This window comes from Ovis canadensis, chromosome 7 (assembly GCF_042477335.2).
Source record: "Ovis canadensis isolate MfBH-ARS-UI-01 breed Bighorn chromosome 7, ARS-UI_OviCan_v2, whole genome shotgun sequence".
NCBI lineage: Eukaryota > Metazoa > Chordata > Mammalia > Artiodactyla > Bovidae > Ovis > Ovis canadensis.
The window spans coordinates 31,239,479-31,257,170 of record NC_091251.1 but is presented as its reverse complement, the minus strand read 5'-3'; the positions used below and the strand labels follow the sequence as shown (position 1 = coordinate 31,257,170).

General features: G+C 37.0%; 1 protein-coding gene across 16 annotated transcripts in view; it reads left to right on the top strand.

Moving 5' to 3' along the window:
• The window catches only part of MYO9A (myosin IXA), a 242,739-nt gene that overhangs the window by 160,005 nt on the left and 65,042 nt on the right, over nucleotides 1-17,692 (top strand). For all 16 annotated transcript variants that reach the window (XM_069595547.1, XM_069595546.1, XM_069595551.1 and 13 more), the window contains 7 exons: nucleotides 1,498-1,620; nucleotides 6,566-6,646; nucleotides 9,899-10,009; nucleotides 10,859-10,981; nucleotides 12,903-13,052; nucleotides 13,831-14,150; nucleotides 14,845-16,452. In XM_069595547.1, coding sequence (XP_069451648.1) covers nucleotides 1,498-1,620; nucleotides 6,566-6,646; nucleotides 9,899-10,009; nucleotides 10,859-10,981; nucleotides 12,903-13,052; nucleotides 13,831-14,150; nucleotides 14,845-16,452 — 2,516 coding nt within the window. The remainder of the gene's footprint in view (nucleotides 1-1,497; nucleotides 1,621-6,565; nucleotides 6,647-9,898; nucleotides 10,010-10,858; nucleotides 10,982-12,902; nucleotides 13,053-13,830; nucleotides 14,151-14,844; nucleotides 16,453-17,692) is intronic.

The window sequence follows — 17,692 nt, the reverse complement described above, 5'->3', positions numbered from 1 at the left end:
TAGCAGCAGCAGCAGCATCTTGATTCCAGCTTGTGCTTCATCCAGCCCAATGTTTCTCATGATGTAGTCTGCATATAAGTTAAATAAGCAGGGTGACAATATACAGCCTTGACGTACTCCTTTTCCTATTTGGAACCAGTCAGTTGTTCCATGTGCAGTCTAACTGTTGCTTCCTGACCTGCATACAGATTTCTCAAGAGGCAGGTCAGGTGGTCTGATAGTCCCATCTCTTTAAGAATTTTCCATACTTTGTTGTGGTCCACACAGTCAAAGCCTTTGGCATAGTCAATAAAGCAGAAGTAGATGTTATTCTGGAACTCTCTTGCTTTTTTGATGCTCCAGTGGATGTTGGCAATTTGATCTCTGGTTCCTCTACCTTTTCTAAAACCAGCTTGAACATCTGGAAGTTCACAGTTCATGTCCTGCTGAAGCCTGGTTTGGAGAATTTTGAGCATTACTTTACTAGCATGTAAGATGAGTGCAAAAATGTGGTAGTTTGAGCATTCTTTGGTGTTGCTTTTCTTTGGGATTGGAATGAAAACTGACCTTTTCCAGTCCTGTGGCCACTGCTGAGTTTTCCAAATTTGCTGGCATATTGAGTGCAACACTTTCACAGCATCATCTTTCAGGATTTCAAATAGGTCAACTGGAATTCCATCACCTCCACTAGCTTTGTTCGTAGTGATGCTTCCTAAGGCCCACTTGACTTCGCATTCCAGGATGTCTGGCTCTAGGTTGGTGATCACACCGTGATTATCTGGGTCGTGAAGATCTTTTGTGTACAGTTCTTCTGTGTATTCTTGCCACCTCTTCTTAATATCTTCTGCTTCTGTTAGGTCCATACCATTTCTGTCCTTTATTGTGCCCATCTTTGCATGAAATGTTCCACTGGTAGCTCTGATTTTCTTGAAGAAATCTCTAGACTTTCCCGTTTTATTGTTTTTCTCTATTTCTTTGCATTGATCACTGTGGAAGGCTTTCTTATCTCTCCTTGCTATCCTTTGGAACTCTGCATTCAAATGGGTTTATCTTTCCTTTTCTCCCTTGCCTTTTGCTTCTCTTCTTCTCACAGCTATTTGTAAGGCCTCCTCAGATAGCCATTTTGTCTTTTTGCATTTCTTTTCCTTGGTGATGGTATTGATCCCTGCCTCCTGTACAATGTCACAAACCTCTGTCCATAGTTCTTCAGGCACTGTGTCTATCAGATCTAATCCCTTGAATCTGCCTTGGTTAGACCTTCCCAGTTTAATGTGTGGGAATTGTGGAACTTAAATCACATCCAGAAACTGAGATGTAAGAGTTTGAGAAATGCAGTTTCTTTTTAGCTGATCACCTTCTGCCAGAAAGCAGAAGATGGGTAGAGTGGATATTGAATATTAATCTCCCATATTCACCACAGTCATACATAGGAATAATAAACACTGGCTTACAACTTTGTTTTTCCTATTCTTAGATCAATTTATGTGAAGAATTTTATTTCTTCCCTCTGTTTTTCAGCATTTGCTAGAAGTAAAGTCTTTAAAGCATCTGACAAGATTGACCCTACAGGATCGCATTACCAAGTCTCTTCTTCATTTGCACAAGAAGAAGAAACCTCCCAGCATCAGTGCCCAGTTTCAGGTTATTTCCTATTTACTTTTCTTCCCTTTTATTTTTAACAAAGAGGAATCTATTTTGTTCAGATTGAAATCATAAGGTCAAAGTGATCTGCAAGATTTATGTGACTAAAAAGTTATGTAGAATGGTCCTTTTGGTTGGAAGTACCAAAGATGGGAGAAAAATCAGGTGCTTTTGTTCATCTCTGGGTAGTACGTATCCCAAAGAGGAATTCGTTATATTCAGCTTGAAGAGAAAAGCACCAGAAAGTTGACTGCCCAGATGTGGCACTGTTAATACAATGATGTATGTTTTTTTTCTCTGTATATTTAAACCTCATGCTACTTCCATCATTATTTAACTAAATGGAATTGTAAGATTTTTCTTGACTTTCTATTTTAGTTTTGTATATATAGGAATCTAGATCATCTTATTATGACTGTGCATTTAGGAATAAATACGATCATAATAAATTAACCAAATCGCCTCCAGAATTAATTTCAAAATACTCTTCATTTTTCCTGTTCTTATCAGATTGTCTCTAATATTCTGTTCATTTGCTAGATATTTATGAAAATGAGCTGAAAATCTGAAGGGTAATGGTGTTTTAGATAACTTTATTCTATCTTGTCCTTTATCACTCACAGAAGCAGTACTAACTAAAGCATTGTTAACTAAAAATTTCTTTATCTACTGATAGCTATATTTCCAGAGAAGGCAATGGCACCCCACTCCAGTACTCTTGCCTGGAAAATCCCATGGACAGAGGAGCCTGGTGGGCTGCAGTCCATGGGGTCGCTAAGAGTCGGACATGACTGAATGACTTTACTTTCACTTTTCACTTTCATGCATTGGAGAAGGAAATGGCAACCCACTCCAGTGTTCTTGCCTGGAGAATCCCAGGGACGGGGGAGCCTGGTGGGCTGCCATCTATGGGGTCGCACAGAGTCGGACACGACTGAAGTGACTTAGCAGCTTAGCAGCAGCTATATTTCTATTTTTTAGCACTTTTCCAGTGCTCCTTTTTAATCCAGGATATCTAAATGTAAATTATCTAATAACATGTCACTGGATATGATCTTGTTTGATTTATATAAGCACAGTTCCTCAACCTATAAGCTGCTGCTGCTGCTGCTATGTCGCTTCAGTCGTGTCCGACTCTTAGTGACCCCATGGACTGCAGCCCACCAGGCTCCTCTGTCCATGGGATTTTCCAGGCAAGAGTACTGGAGTGGGGTGCCGTTGCCTTCGCCGACCTATACGCTAGAAATGTCATTTTATTTTAGACAATTTTCACCACAGGCCCAGAGAAAAATTTGATTCTATAAAAGCTACTTAGTCAAATGTTTTTTCTTCAAAAAAAAAATATATATATATATAAGATTTAAGAGCCAAATAACTTACTAGGTCCTAATAAAGTTAAAGGAAAGACAATTGAATATATGTTGGAAGCTCTGCCATGAATTTTACACAAACCTTCTTAAATCACAATCCTATGGGTTAATGGTATTTGATTATTTAAAAAGAGAGAGGTGTTGCTTGGCCCTATTTATCTAAGGACACATTAGTCTCCTTTGCATGATTAGGAAGACTAGAACCATTAAGCTGTTGTGTCCTTTGTTTTATCATCTTGGTTCTTTTACAGGTGCCTCTTTATCAAACTCAGTCTTTAATCTGAAGAATGCTCATTATAGCTACTATAATAAAAGCTTAATTATAGTCTTATAATGTCCCTTAAAATCCCCCAAATTCAGGAATTATGGATATTTTCAGATTATATTCATGTATTGTATTTAACATTTACAAAGAGTCATCTGTAATGTTTCTAATACATTGTTAAATATTGTGAGTAATGAATTAATTTTTCTAAACTTTTCATTATTTAGAAAATACAGTGAACAAAAACAAATGAAAGTCATTTACCATCCAGAAACATAATGATGAATGTACTACATTTTCCATATTCCTTATTAAATATTTATACATATGCATTATCTGTTTTTCCTCCAATTCTGTGATATAAATACCATCATTCTTATTGTACAGATGAGGAAATTAGAAGTGATGGAGATAGATGGCAGCCAGATGTCTATGACTTCACACCCTTCTTGTGAATGAATGTTTATTTTCATTAAAGTGAAATTGTAGAACTCATGAAGGATTAACTGATATAGGAATTGCCCTTCTATTATGAACATCTAGAAAACTAGGCAAAAGGTAAAAATAGAGTGTTTTTAGTTATCAGACAATAAGCATTACAGGATTCTGATCTCTGAGAAAAGGGAAATAAATGAGGCAAGTCCCAGGTTACTGCACAAAGACAGTTTGCTGTAGCCCAGGAAGAGGGAGCCCAAGCAAATGCAGAAGGTTTTGCTCTGAACCTACCCTCACAAAGCTTAATAAAAGTAAGTCCTGAAAGAGTCAAAACGATCCAGTGTAACTCAACCCCAGGGGCAACTGTCTGTTGCTCTTTAAAGAAATACAGCAAAATCAAAGAATATAAAATCACTCCAGTGTCCAATCTGAAATTATTAGGCATGTGAAGAATCAGGGAAAGAACCACCCATAACAAGACAGAAAAATTAATCATTAGAAATAGATTGTAAAAACAGAGATGATGGAAATAGTAGATGAGGATCTCAAATAGCTATTATAAACCATATAAATATGTCCAGAGATATAAGAAAAATGTGAATAATAATGAGAAAAAAATAGAAGATAGGAAAAAGACTCAAATGATTAATCATTTCAGAGATTAAAATTGTAATATTTGGAAATGAGATAAACTAGTTGGGATTAGTGCCGAAGTAGTGAATTAGAGTTTACATTTACTTTAAAATGCAGGGAGATGTAATAAATAATGATGGGGGAAAAAAATGAAAAAAAGCATTAGTAGCTTGTGGGAAAATATTGTTATTGAACATAGATGTAATTGACATCTAAGAAGGAAAGGCAAAAGAGGGGGATACAGAAAAAATTTTGAAGAAATAATGACAAAAATATTTTCTGATTTTTATGAATAATATAAGCTCAAATATCAAAGAAACTCAACAAGTCCCAAGCAAAACACCGCCCCCCCCCCCCGCCAAGCATATCAAGACACATCACATCAAATTGCTAAAGCCAGTTAAAAAAGAAAATTTTAAATACAACCAAAGAAAAAAAGATATTTATGTTCTATGAAATGAAAATAAGAATAACAATATGTTTCTCATCATAAACTATGAAAACCAGAATTCAAGAGTACTATTTTTAAAAGCCTGAAAGAAAAAAAAATTGTCACTCTAAAATTCTCTGTACAAGTGAGTAATGAAGGTTAGAGACTTTTTTAGACAAACAAAAGTTGAGAGATTTCAGTTCCAGGAAATCTACAATATAAGAATGCTAAATTTGGGATAAAAATGATGAGAAAACACAGAATTTGGATCTATACAAAACATTAAGATTGCCAGAAGGACAGAATGTAACTATAAAAAGTTTTTTCTTCTTTGAACCTTTAAAAAAAGTTAATTGATTGTAGAAGACAAAATAATAGTATGTTGTAAGGTACAAAGAAGACATATGGACAGAGTAGCACAAAAGAAGGGAGGGGCTAAATGTAAGTTTATACTATTGTAACCCTTTATATAGTCAAGGGGAAGGAAAAATTTTAAAGTATTTTAAAAATAAATGAGAATAAAGCATCAAAATTTGTACAGTGCAGCTAAAGTAGTATTCCAAGGTTAATTTATAACAGTAAATTCTCTTATTAGAAAAAGTAAAAGCCTCACATCAGTAATCTAAGGTTCTTCCCTAGAAAACTAGAAAAACAAGAACATTAAACCCAAAGCAAACAGGAGTGAAATGATAAAGTAGAAACAATCAATGAAATAAAAAATGAAAAGAAAAGGCCTCAAGTCAGTAATCTAAGGTTCTACCCTAGGAAACTAGAAAAAGAAAAACATCAAACCCAAAGCAAACAGGAGTGAAATTATAAAGTAGAAACATCAATGAAATGAAAAACAGAAAAATAATAAGAGAAAACCTAATGAAATTAAAAAGCTGGTTCTTTGAAAATATCAGAAAATTTATAAACCTCCAGTTAGACTAACCTGGAAAAAACAGGCAAAGCACAAATAATCAGCATCAGAAATGGAAGAGGGAACATTGTTACATACTTAAAGGTTAAAATTGAAACAGGAGACTACTGCCTTCCTGGATATTCTACTGCAGGAGTCCCCAGCCTCTGAGATCTAATGCCTGATAATCTGAGGTGGAGCTGATGTCATGATAATAGAAATAAAGTTCACAATCAGTGTAATGCACTTGAATCATCATGAAACTATCCCCCTCCCCCCTGGCTCCAGTTCATGAAAAAACTGTCTTCCATGAACCTGGTCCTTTGTGTCAGAAAGGCTGGGGACTGCTGCCCTACTGAATGGTTTTCCCAAAGTTGCTTTCTAATACTGCATGCATTTGAATAAAATTGTTTCATGAAATCTGAAGAAAAGTAAAAAATTTATTGTAGACTTGTGTAGTTGCTAAGTCATGTCCAACTCTTTGGGACCCCAAGGACTATAACCTGCGAGGCTCCTCTATCCATAGAGGATTCCCCAGGCAATAATACTGGAGTAGATTGCCATTTCCTTTTCCAGGGGATCTTCCCAAACCAGGGATTGAAACGTTGCCTGTTGGCAGGTGGACTCTTTACCATATAGCCATCTGCGAAGCCCCCGTTATATATTTAGATGACTATAAAATTATTTACAGTATTTACCATTGCCAGTCTCTCAGCTTTAAGGTTAAACTGCCATCCTTGTCCTTAACTGGCCTCAGTTTAATCAGTATGGCATTGTACACAATTTGCTTTTCAGAAACAAACCTGGTTCTGTGTTTATCACTTGTTTTTGCATATTTTACCAACATCATAAGTCATTTCTTTCCAGTTTGGAATGAGAGACAGTGCTAACTATATTGCTTTGTATTGCAGGCATCATTAAGCAAACTGATGGAAACACTTGGTCAAGCAGAACCGTATTTTGTAAAGTGCATTCGCTCTAATGCTGAAAAGGTAAGAATGTCCCTTAAATGAGAGGTTCTAGCTCAGCTTACTTCAAACCAAACTGTAAATTCGTTCTAAGAAGGATATGTGGAAGTGAAGAGCTGTTTATAATCTTTGTAAGGAAAACAGTGTTCTGAATATTCTATCGATATCTTTCTAATTTTCTCACTTGCTGCTAAGTTGCTTCAGTCATGTCCGACTCTGTGTGACCCCATAGACGGCAGCCCACCAGGCTCCCCAGTCCCTGGGATTCTCCAGGCAAGAACAATGGAGTGGGTTGCCATTTCCTTCTCCAATGCATGAAAGTGAAAAGTGAAAGGGAAGTCACTCAGTCATGTCCGACTCCTAGCGACCCCATGGACTGCAGCCTACCAGGCTCCTCCATCCATGGGATTTTCCAGGCAAGACTAGTAGAGTGGGTTGCCATCACTTTCTCCGAATTTTCTCACTTACCTGCCTATGAAATATTTATATGAGCTCAATTTAGCATTTTCTAGAATTTAGCATCTGCTACATGTAGAGGCAAAAATCTCTTGAAATTCCATTATACAAAATAATTTTTTGCAACTTTTGTTACCCTAAATTAATATCTTGTTCAGACATAAGGTGTTAATCCCTCTTACAGAACTTGCCTGGCATTTTTCATGTTTAGATTCTTGTCTTTAAAATAGGTTACTGTGGACATTTTTTATTTCCTTCTTGTTTTATGTGACAGTTCCCCTAATTAGAGCTTTGCAAAATATATCTATTAAGTGTAATCATTTATGTCCATCATAGGAAAAAATAGTTCCAGCCCAAACTTATGAAATGTAGTAGGAAATTAGATTCAGCTTTCTTAATTCTTAAGAAGCAGTCTCCAGCTTTGCCAGTTACAAGTTTTGTGGTCTTAAATGAGTTGTATGACTTCTCTGTGCCTTAAATAATTTCATCTGTGTAAGAATATACTATAATTGTAGGACAACTCATAACTGTTTCATGAGTACCTGAGAAGAAACCTATGTAGTACTTAGAATATTCCTGGCCCCTACTAAGTGCTTAGTAAATGTTAGCTATTCCTTAATGGTTGGTTCTTTTATGGTGACAAAAAGGGAAACTGTTTTATTTATAGTTGTAGAGAAATTTGAGTCCCTGTTATTGAGACCTTGTTCTACAAAGAGTTCAATTAATAAGGTATTTAAGAACACAGAATAAGTACTAAATAAACATTAACTGCTATTATTATTTAACATAAGCTGCCCACTTGACTTTTCTCTTGATAGTTGGTATACCATATCTTTCTGCAGGAAAATGTTTGGGATTTCCTTAGTGGAAAATTGAAAATGGTATTTAGAAAATAAGAAATACCAGAAATTTCAAATATATCTTCTTTTGGATGTCTAAAAACACGCCTAAGAGATACCTAGGAGTGACTGGTGATGAGGGACTATAGGGATTTTTTATTTCCCAGGGTGTCCTAGAGGATTCTGAAAGAGATGGGAATACCAGACCACCTGACCTGCCTCTTAAGAAACCTATATGCAGGTCAGGAAGCAACAGTTAGAACTGGACATGGAACAACAGACTGGTTCCAAATAGGAAAAGGAGTACATCAAGGTTGTATATTGTCACTCTGCTTATTTAACTTATATGCAGAGTACATCATGAGAAACAATGGGCTGGAGGAAGCACAAGCTGGAATCAAGATTGCCGGGTGAAATATCAATAACCTCAGATATGCAGATGACACCACCCTTATGGCAGAAAGTGAAGAACTACAGAGCCTCTTGATGAAAGTGAAAGAGGATAATGGAAAAGCTGGCTTAAAGCTCAACATTCAGAAAATGAAGATCATGGCATCTGTTCCCATCACTTCATGGCAGATAGATGGGGAAACAGTGGAGACAGTGGCTGACTTTATTTTGGGGGGGCTCCAAAATCACTGCAGATGGTGATTGCAGCCATGAAATTAAAAGACACTTACTCCATGGAAGAAAAGCTATGACCAACCTAGACAGTATATTAAAAAGCAGAGACATTACTTTGCCAACAAAGGTCCATCTAGTCAAGGCTATGGTTTTTCCTGTGGTCATGTATGGATGTGAGAGTTGGATTATAAAGAAAACTGAGTGCCAAAGAATTGATGCTTTTGAACTGTGGTGTTGGAGAAGACTCTTGCGAGGCCCTTGGACTGCAAGGAGATCCCACCAATACATCCTAAAAGAGATCTGTCCTGGGTGTTCATTGGAAGGACTGATGTTGAAGCTGAAACTCCTATATTTTGGCCACCTCATGCGAAGAGCTGACTCATTGGAAAAGACCCTGATGCTGGGGAAGATTGGGGCAGGAGGAGAAAGGGACGAAAGAGGATGAAATTGTTGGATGGCATCATTGACTTGATGTACATGGGTTTGGGTGGACTCCGGGAGTTGGTGATGGACAGGGAGGCCTGGTGTGCTGCAGTTTATGGGGTTGCAAAGAGTCGGACACGACTGAGCAACTGATCTGAACTGAACTTACAGGATCATCAGCAAAAACTATTTAGGAAGATAAACTGCTCTTAATCTTGCACTAGTCATAGAAGATCAGTCTGTCAGCTCTCAAGTTAAGGCAACTGGAAGCTTATAGAGTGGGTGGTTTCTGAGTGAGATGGTGGGTAAAATCTTAACAAAAATACACTCTTAACTATGTATAAGTAGGTTAATCTTGTTACAAATTTTATAGCGACTAAAGATGCTAAAGCTGAAGCTCCAGTACTTTGGCCACCTCATGTGAAGAGTTGACTCATTGGAAAAGACTCTGATGCTGGGAGGGATTGGGCGCAGGAGGAGAAGGGGACAACCGAGGATGAGATGGCTGGATGGCATCACGGACTCGATGGACGTGAGTCTGAGTGAACTCCGGGAGATGGTGATGGACAGGGAGGCCTGGCGTGCTGTGATTCATGGGGTCGCAAAGAGTCAGACACGACTAAGCAACTGAACTGAACTGAAACTCTGTGGCCTGTGGGAAGCAACATTTCCTTTTGAGTTCTGAGGGCACTTTTCTTCTGCAAGTAATGAAGCCTGGAAGCTTGGTGTCTCTTTTTTTCCCTTTAGGCAGGCAGGCAGAACTTTTCTGAAGCTACCAGTTGTGGAGGTAAGAATGTCTCATTGACTCTGCTGTATCTTAATCAGACAACCTCCAGTCAGTTCCTAGATATTCAGAATTTAACTATACTTAGAAAACATAAATTTGGAGATCTGTTCTTCTGGGTTAACCCTTTTTCTGTTTGCTTTGTTTTAGTTACCGTTAAGGTTCAATGATGCCTTGGTGCTTAGACAGCTTCGGTACACTGGGATGCTGGAGACAGTTCGAATTCGCCAGTCAGGATACAGCTGCAAATATTCTTTCCAGGTTATGCTTTTATAGTGATATTTAAATATATATGTACACCAAGTAAATTAGTCCTGTGTCTTGCTTATTTTTCATTTTTGACTCACTTGTTTATTTCTCTTAATTCTCCCCATTCTGTCTTTCACATACAGAATTGAAGAGGGATAGAGAATGCTCGTTTCCATTGACTGACAGCAATATCATTAAGCTTGTATTCTAATAGATTCCACTTCTTGGCTCTTCTCATTTGATCTGAATGTTTGCTTTTATAAGTTTACTCATAACATGGCACTTCTTCACAGTGATTACTCCAGTAACTGAAATACTATAATCAGAGCAATCTAGTTCAAAAGAAAAGATCCCTTTTGATTTTCCCTAAAGGTTTCTCAGCAGAATTATCTTTCATAGTATGCTGCCAACAAGGCTTTCAGCTGTTCTCATGGGCTGCAGCTGATATGGGTATAGAAATTATTTTGAAGCTTTTCAGAAGCTGAGCACATCTTTACTGTTGAGGGAAAGCTTTATTTTCCATTATAACCTGAAATAGCTGCCACCTTTCCTTATTTTTCTGCTAAAAATTTCAAAACCTTATTAACTAACTTTTTCTTTGGTCTTTAGTATAGCTTTTTCAAAGGGAGAATTAGTTTCTGTCCTTCTTTTCTTCTGCTTTGATAACAAAATATATAGAAATCTCTACCCCCCATTTTGCTAATTAATTAACTTCTTGTAATATTTTAAATTAACAGGTAATTTCTTGGTTTCACCCTGTTTAATGAGACAGAAATCAATAAAAGGACAATTAGCTTGTTTGGGATCTTGTTTGCATATAATTCTCTTGTGATTTTACAATATTTTCTTTTCGTTTTTCAGGATTTTGTGAGCCATTTCCATGTACTACTTCCCCGAAATATTATTCCATCCAAATTTAACATTCAGGATTTCTTCAGGAAAATAAATCTTAATCCAGATAATTATCAAGTTGGAAAATCCATGGTAAATATAATATATACAGCCCTTGTCCAAATTGAATTTTATGTTTTTGTAGGCAGCAGTAGAGACACAAACAGGGAGAGCAGACTTGTGGCCACAGTGGGGGAAGGAGAGGGTGGGACCAACTGAGAGAGTAGCACTGAGACATATACATTATTGTATTAATGTAAGATTAGAATATTAATATAGATTAAAATGGCCAATTAATCTAAAATTAGATAACTGATAGAAATTTGCTGTATGACACAGGGAGCTCACATCTGGCGCTCTGTGAGAACCTAGAGGGGTGGGATAGGGTGGAAGGTGGGAGGGAGGTTTAAGAAGGAGGGGACATACATGTACCTATGGCTGATTCATGGTGATATATGGCTGAAACCAATGCAATATTGTAAAGCAATTATCCTCCAATTAAAAGTAAATAAATTAAAAAAAAGAAAAAATGATTATCCAATATAAATTAAAGTGATACTTTATATTCTCTCTTTAAAAAAAAATAATGGCAGTCTTTGCCTAGGAGAATGTTGATAAGAAAGATAATGTACAAGATATTATAAGGAAATTGATTAGACCAAGATTTTTAGTTAATGAGATGGTCAGTATTAATCAAAGAGCTTATGACCAATGCTCTAGTGCTGCCTATAATTTTAACTGCTTAAAAAGCATCTCTTTCTAGGTATTCTACTGTAGTTTTTAACTCAGTTTGCCCAAAGTGACGTTAGCCAGATTCCCCTACTGTCTTTAACTAACCAACTGCTCTTTTTCTCTGTTACCTTTCTTGTAGTTTCTGGGCTAGAAACCATAATCATATATGGCTTACCCTTCACTTTAACCTTTTTACAAAAATGTTTCCATTGTTTTTCCTTACGAATGATTCTTACATCTCTGCCTTTCTGTACATTCCTACTGTTTCATTTTAGTTCTGTTTCTTGCTCTCACACATTTCTCTTATAGTAAACAGATCCATCATCGATATCAGTCTGTTATTCCATGTAACTCACTCTGCCCTTAGTATCAAAATCATCATCTTCATATACTTCTTTCTTTATGTCAGTTTCCTGCTCAGTAATAATCACTCAATAACCTCCTGATTAAACATATTTCTCTTTTTCAAGAACCTCCATGTTGTGACTTCATACTCTTTAATTGTTCCATGGTCCCCAGTATGTACATTTATTCTTATTTGCAGCTCCTTGTTTTGCTCAGGTAGGGTCTTCTGTCTCTTGCTGTTGATAGCTTACTGTTTCACTCTATGGGTTTCTGATACCTATCTGTGCTTTTTAAAAATCTTTTTAAAATTTTTGACAAAAATGGGAGATGGTGGACATGTTTCTTAGTTTGATTGTGATAATCATTTCACAGTGTTTATACATGCATCAAAACATCACATTGTACATCTTAAATATATACAGTTTTTAATATCTATCTGTTCTTAAAGTTGAGGTACAAATCCTGTTTCCAGAGGGGTGTCTAATTTATCTTTGTATACCCCTAAATTCCTAAAGATTTATAATTGAATGAAAGAGTGAATAAACAAACTGATGAATATCTTTGGGCAGCAAAGAAGCCTTTGATGCATACTGGATTTTAAAAAGATGGTTGTTATTTATCACTATTATAATCATTGGCTCCTGACAGCAGTGAATTTCCCCAGGGAATAATATATCACAATCTCTGGCACTGGGATTTTTGTACTTCTGCTCACCTTTCCAGTTCCCCTTCTGTATTCTAATACATCCTTTCCAATTTGAGAATGACTGCTTTGACTAAATCTTAGAAATATCAGGACTACTTGTACATGTCTGCTGCTGTACCTGTTCTTCTCTAAAAAAGCTTACCACGGGAATCATCATAGGAATGATGATGCATTAAATACATTTCTCATTTCTTCTTGAACTGTATTCTTCATCTTTTTCCCTTCTGGTAGGTGTTCCTAAAGGAGCAGGAACGACAACACCTACAGGATCTGCTTCACCAAGAGGTGCTCCGCAGAATCATATTGCTGCAGCGATGGTTCAGGGTCTTGCTATGTAGACAGCATTTCCTCCATCTGAGACAGGCATCTGTTGTCATCCAGGTGGGAAGTAAAGGATTCTTTACATGAGATTGGCCAGTTTATTTAGCATGTGTTTTAGTAACTAGAATTGTTTTATTGTGAAGCATTTAAATAAGAATGTAAATTTCTTCAGAGATGCGAATGTGTCCTACTCATTTCTTAATTTTCATAGCAACCAATGGATTTACCTGGCAATACAATTTACTATTAGTACATATATTAATGTACAGTTGAAATTAAATTGAATTTATAGTTATAATGTTTTGTGAGGTATAATTAGGAACAAAAGAGTTATGTGCCTTAATTTCTGTTAACAAAGTTATTTTTAGTTTTCTTAGTGATATTTGAGAATGATACATATATTGTTGTTATAATTATTCAAATTCATATTTTACATTTATCTTTTTATTTTCTCCCTCATTGACAATTGTTTTCCATAGAACCTTTTCTGTTTGTGCAAGAAAGTCTTTAATATCTTAATCTTGGAAATGTATACACATTGACCCATTAGTACTGGCAAATTGTAGGTAAAAATATAATGGAATTTATTAAAATTAATTTGTAGGGCATGAAATCATCAAAAACTTAAATTATTTTAAGTTGTATAATTAACTTCATCAAGGTTATATTATCTAAAATTGTTATTTTCACTGATCATATCTGGAAAACATTTTTTTACTTTAACCACCCACAATTTAGCTGTTTAGCTACTTAATCTCTAGTTACGACATAAGAGATTTCTTTTTTCTATGAAAATGTGCTATATGATACCAGTTTTATTATTTTGTCTTCCCCACAGCAATTCTGGAGGAATTACGTACATCAGAAGCAAGTCAGAGATGCAGCTGTGCAGAAGGATGCTTTACTTATGGCAAGTGCAGCCACTCTTCTGCAAGCCTCCTGGCGTGCTCACTTACAGAGGCAGCGGTATTTGGAGCTGCGGACTGCCGCCATCGTCATCCAGCAGAGATGGAGGGAGCACTGTCGGCGGAGGCACTTGGCTGCTATCTGTATACAGGCAAGATGGAAAGGCTACAGGGAGTGTAAGAGGTATCAAGAACAAAGGAACAAAATTATCCTTTTGCAGTCACTGTGTAGAGGATTCAGAGCAAGACAAAGGTAATCTTCATTGCCATAATAATTAACTCCTCTTTTGTCAAGTACTTTGCTTATATGTCTGCTCTAACATTTGTCTAAACTTGAATTAGAACTGCTGCTGCTGCTGCTGCTGCTGCTAAGTCACTTCAGTTGTGTCCGACTCTGTGTGACCCCATAGACGGCAGCCCACCAGGCTCCCCCCTCCCTGGGATTCTCCAGGCAAAAACTGGTTGTGTACAATTTCGATCCCCCCAGTGGTTTTAAACCACATTGTGCGGTTTATAATATTGAATTAAATTGGATTGAAAACCTACATGGTCTTGTTATAACTGCTAAGAATTAACTTTACACTGGGTTGAATCCTTAAAAATTGGCAACATTCCAACTGTTTTTACTTTCAGAAACTTCAATTTCATTTTTAAGGTTTATCTTAAAATAAAGTGTTATTAAAATGAGAGCTTTGCTTCTGAGTTAACTTATGCTTTGATTAGAGTGCCCAATTAGGAATAATATACTTAATAAAACATCATCTCACTCATAGAAACAGAATTCTGAAATATGCATCCATGTTAAAGAAATACTTAATATTATTAAAAAAATTTTTGAGACTTTTTTTCACTTTTTAAAAAATTCTGAATAAACTTTTTCTCTCCATTTGTAACCAAGAGATAGCTCTAACCATTTGGGTTTTTTTTTTTTTTCTGTTTTGATATAGATTTAAATCTCTGAAAGAACAAAGAGTAAAAGAAGCAAAACTAGAACTTGGATTGGCAAGTATCAAGCCATATGGGACTCTGGAAATTCACGGTTCAGACCCTTCAAAATGGGAAGATTCTTCATTTGACAGCAGAGTAAAAGCCGTAGAGGAATGTAAATCTGTGATAGAGAGTAATCGAATTAGTCATGAAAGTTCCATGGACTGCTTGAATGAGTCCCCAAACAAGCGACAGGAGAGAGCCAGAAGTCAAAGTGGTGTGGACTTGCAGGAAAATGTGATTGTAAGAGAGAGACCCAAGTCCTTGGAAGATCTCCACCAGAAAAAAGTGAGTCGGGCCAAAAGAGAAAGTCGGAGAATGAGAGAACTAGAGCAAGCTATATTTAGCTTAGAATTGCTGAAAGTCCGTTCTCTTGGTGGCGTGTCTCCTTCAGAAGAGCGTAGATGGTCTACGGAACTGATGCCTGAGGGCCTTCAGTCTTTACAGGGCACACCTGAGAGTGAAAGCTCGCAAGGAAGCTTGGAACTTCTGAGCTGTGAGGAGAGCCAAAAGAGCAAACCAGAGCCCTTGATTCTAGATGAAAGAGACTTGCCATTTGTGCCCCCTGAGGTATCTCACAGTTCCGATTTTGATCCACAGGACTATCCTCTCAGTGTTGCAAGTGAGACTAACCACACATTGACTCAAAGGGGGTCACCCTCTGACTCAGTGCATTTAAAGAATGGGGCTACGAAGGAAAAACTGGTTTGCAGTTCTGAATCTATTACCTGTAAACCACAGCTGAGAGACCCCTTTGTTTCAAGTAGTTTGCCTACATTTTTTTATATTCCCCATCTAGACCCACTGAAAACGAGCTCCCAACTAGACACAAGTGTCCAGAGAAGCAAACTATTGGAAAGTGAAGAAACGCTTCCATCTCTTACTTTGGATATCAGCAGGGAAGCTGGAAAGTACCACCTCCCAGGAGAAAATCAGGTTGTTGCTTCTTTGAATACAGATTCTTCAAATGCTGTTCTTAAGAAGTTAGAAAAGTTGAACACTGAGAAGGAAGAAAGGCAAAAGCAATTGCAGCAGCAGAATGAAAAAGAGATGATGAAACAGATTCGCCGACAAAAAGATATTTTAGAAAAGGAGCGTAAAGCCTTCAAGACAATTGAAAAGCCAAGAACTGGGGAGAGTTTTCTGGTACCATCTTTCCATCAGTCAAAGCAGAGAATAGAGAGACCATCCTCTCTATTCATCCTGAAAACCCCAAATAAGGATGAAGAACTCAGTATGGCTGGGACTCCGTCAGTAACTATAAAAGATTCTGTTCTTGCCCCAAAAGACAGTCCCTCTGCTCACTTACCCTTGAAGGACCGACCTGTCACTCTGTTCTTTGAAAGAAAAGGAGGCCCAGGCCAATCTCATACTGTCAAGGAGTTACCCAAGGCAGACAGAATGTCCACCCAACTGAATGCTGCCTGTAAACACTCTCATAGTCGCATCTCAAAGAGAGAACACCTTAGGCCGGCTCAGCCTTGTAGCCATAAATCTGATGACCCTTTCAGAGATGGAACTACTAAGGCCATTTTTTTCACGCCAAAGGAAAATATGAGTAGTTCCCTGTAAGTGAAGTGTTTATTTCTATGTATAAATGAGAAACTTTTTGGAAATTTTCATTAAGGTGCCTTGGTCTACCTCAGTTATTTGTATGGGTGCTACTCAAATTAGCCATTTTCTGTGTTAAAAATTTCCTGATTGTTGACTACACCAGCCACCTGAAAACTGGATATAATTATACCCTGGGAGTCTCTGACTAAGTACAGGCAGCAGGATTTTTAGTTCCCTCCCGTTAAGGGAGAAAGCATTTGTGGAGAGCCATAAGAGTGGCTGGAAATGCCGTAGACATTCAGCAAATGCTGGTTGCCCCACAGTTGTTAGGTGTAGCAGTCCAAGCTTATTTGTATCAGGCTTTTAAATTAATGGGATTTGGATAGCTGTGGCCCTATTTATGGTCTTCATTAATATCTTTGTACTTTTTTGAGGGGGGCGGATAAAAGCCACATAATATTTACCATCTTAACCAGTTTAAAGTGTACAGTTCAGTAGTGTTACCCATATGCACATTGTTGTGCAACAAATCTAGAACTTTATCTTGCAAAACAAATTCAGTTACCTTTGAAAGCAACTCTTCTTTTCCCTTTACCCCTAGCCCCTGGCAACCACCATTCTACCTTCTGTTTATAACAATGGCTACTTTATTTTAGTTTTATTTTTGGCTGCGCTGCAACCAGGGATTGAACCTAGGCCCTCAGTAGTGAAAGCTTGGAGTCCTGACCGCTGGATAGCTGGAGAATTCCCTGTGACTACTTTAGATACCTTGTATAAGTGGAAGTTCCTTATACTTTTAAGTTTTCTTAATTAGTGGTAGCTGTGAGAAAGCATTTAAGTGGTATGTAAACCAAATTTTATAAAATTTAAAATATTTGTATTAAGCCCAGTTACACAGTGGATTCTTTCAGTTCTTGTGGAAGAATATCACTGTTTAAATGAAAGGAGAGCTATATCTTAGGGCTAAAAAAGTTAAATTTCATACTAACTGTGAAAATAACTTTCTCATCAAATCCTGAGCTTTTTAAAAAATATTTCAGTCTTTAAAAAACTGCATACAGATTTTACAGAAAATGGGCAAGAGGTCATTGATACTTTATTTTTCCACGAAGAATTTTTATATCATATTATAAAATGCAGTTGGACTACATGACAGCTTGAGATCCTAGTCCTGCCCATTAACCTGTAGATTGTCCGTAGCATATAAGCCCATCAGAAAATATTAAGAACATATTGTTTTCTGCCTTTCTGATT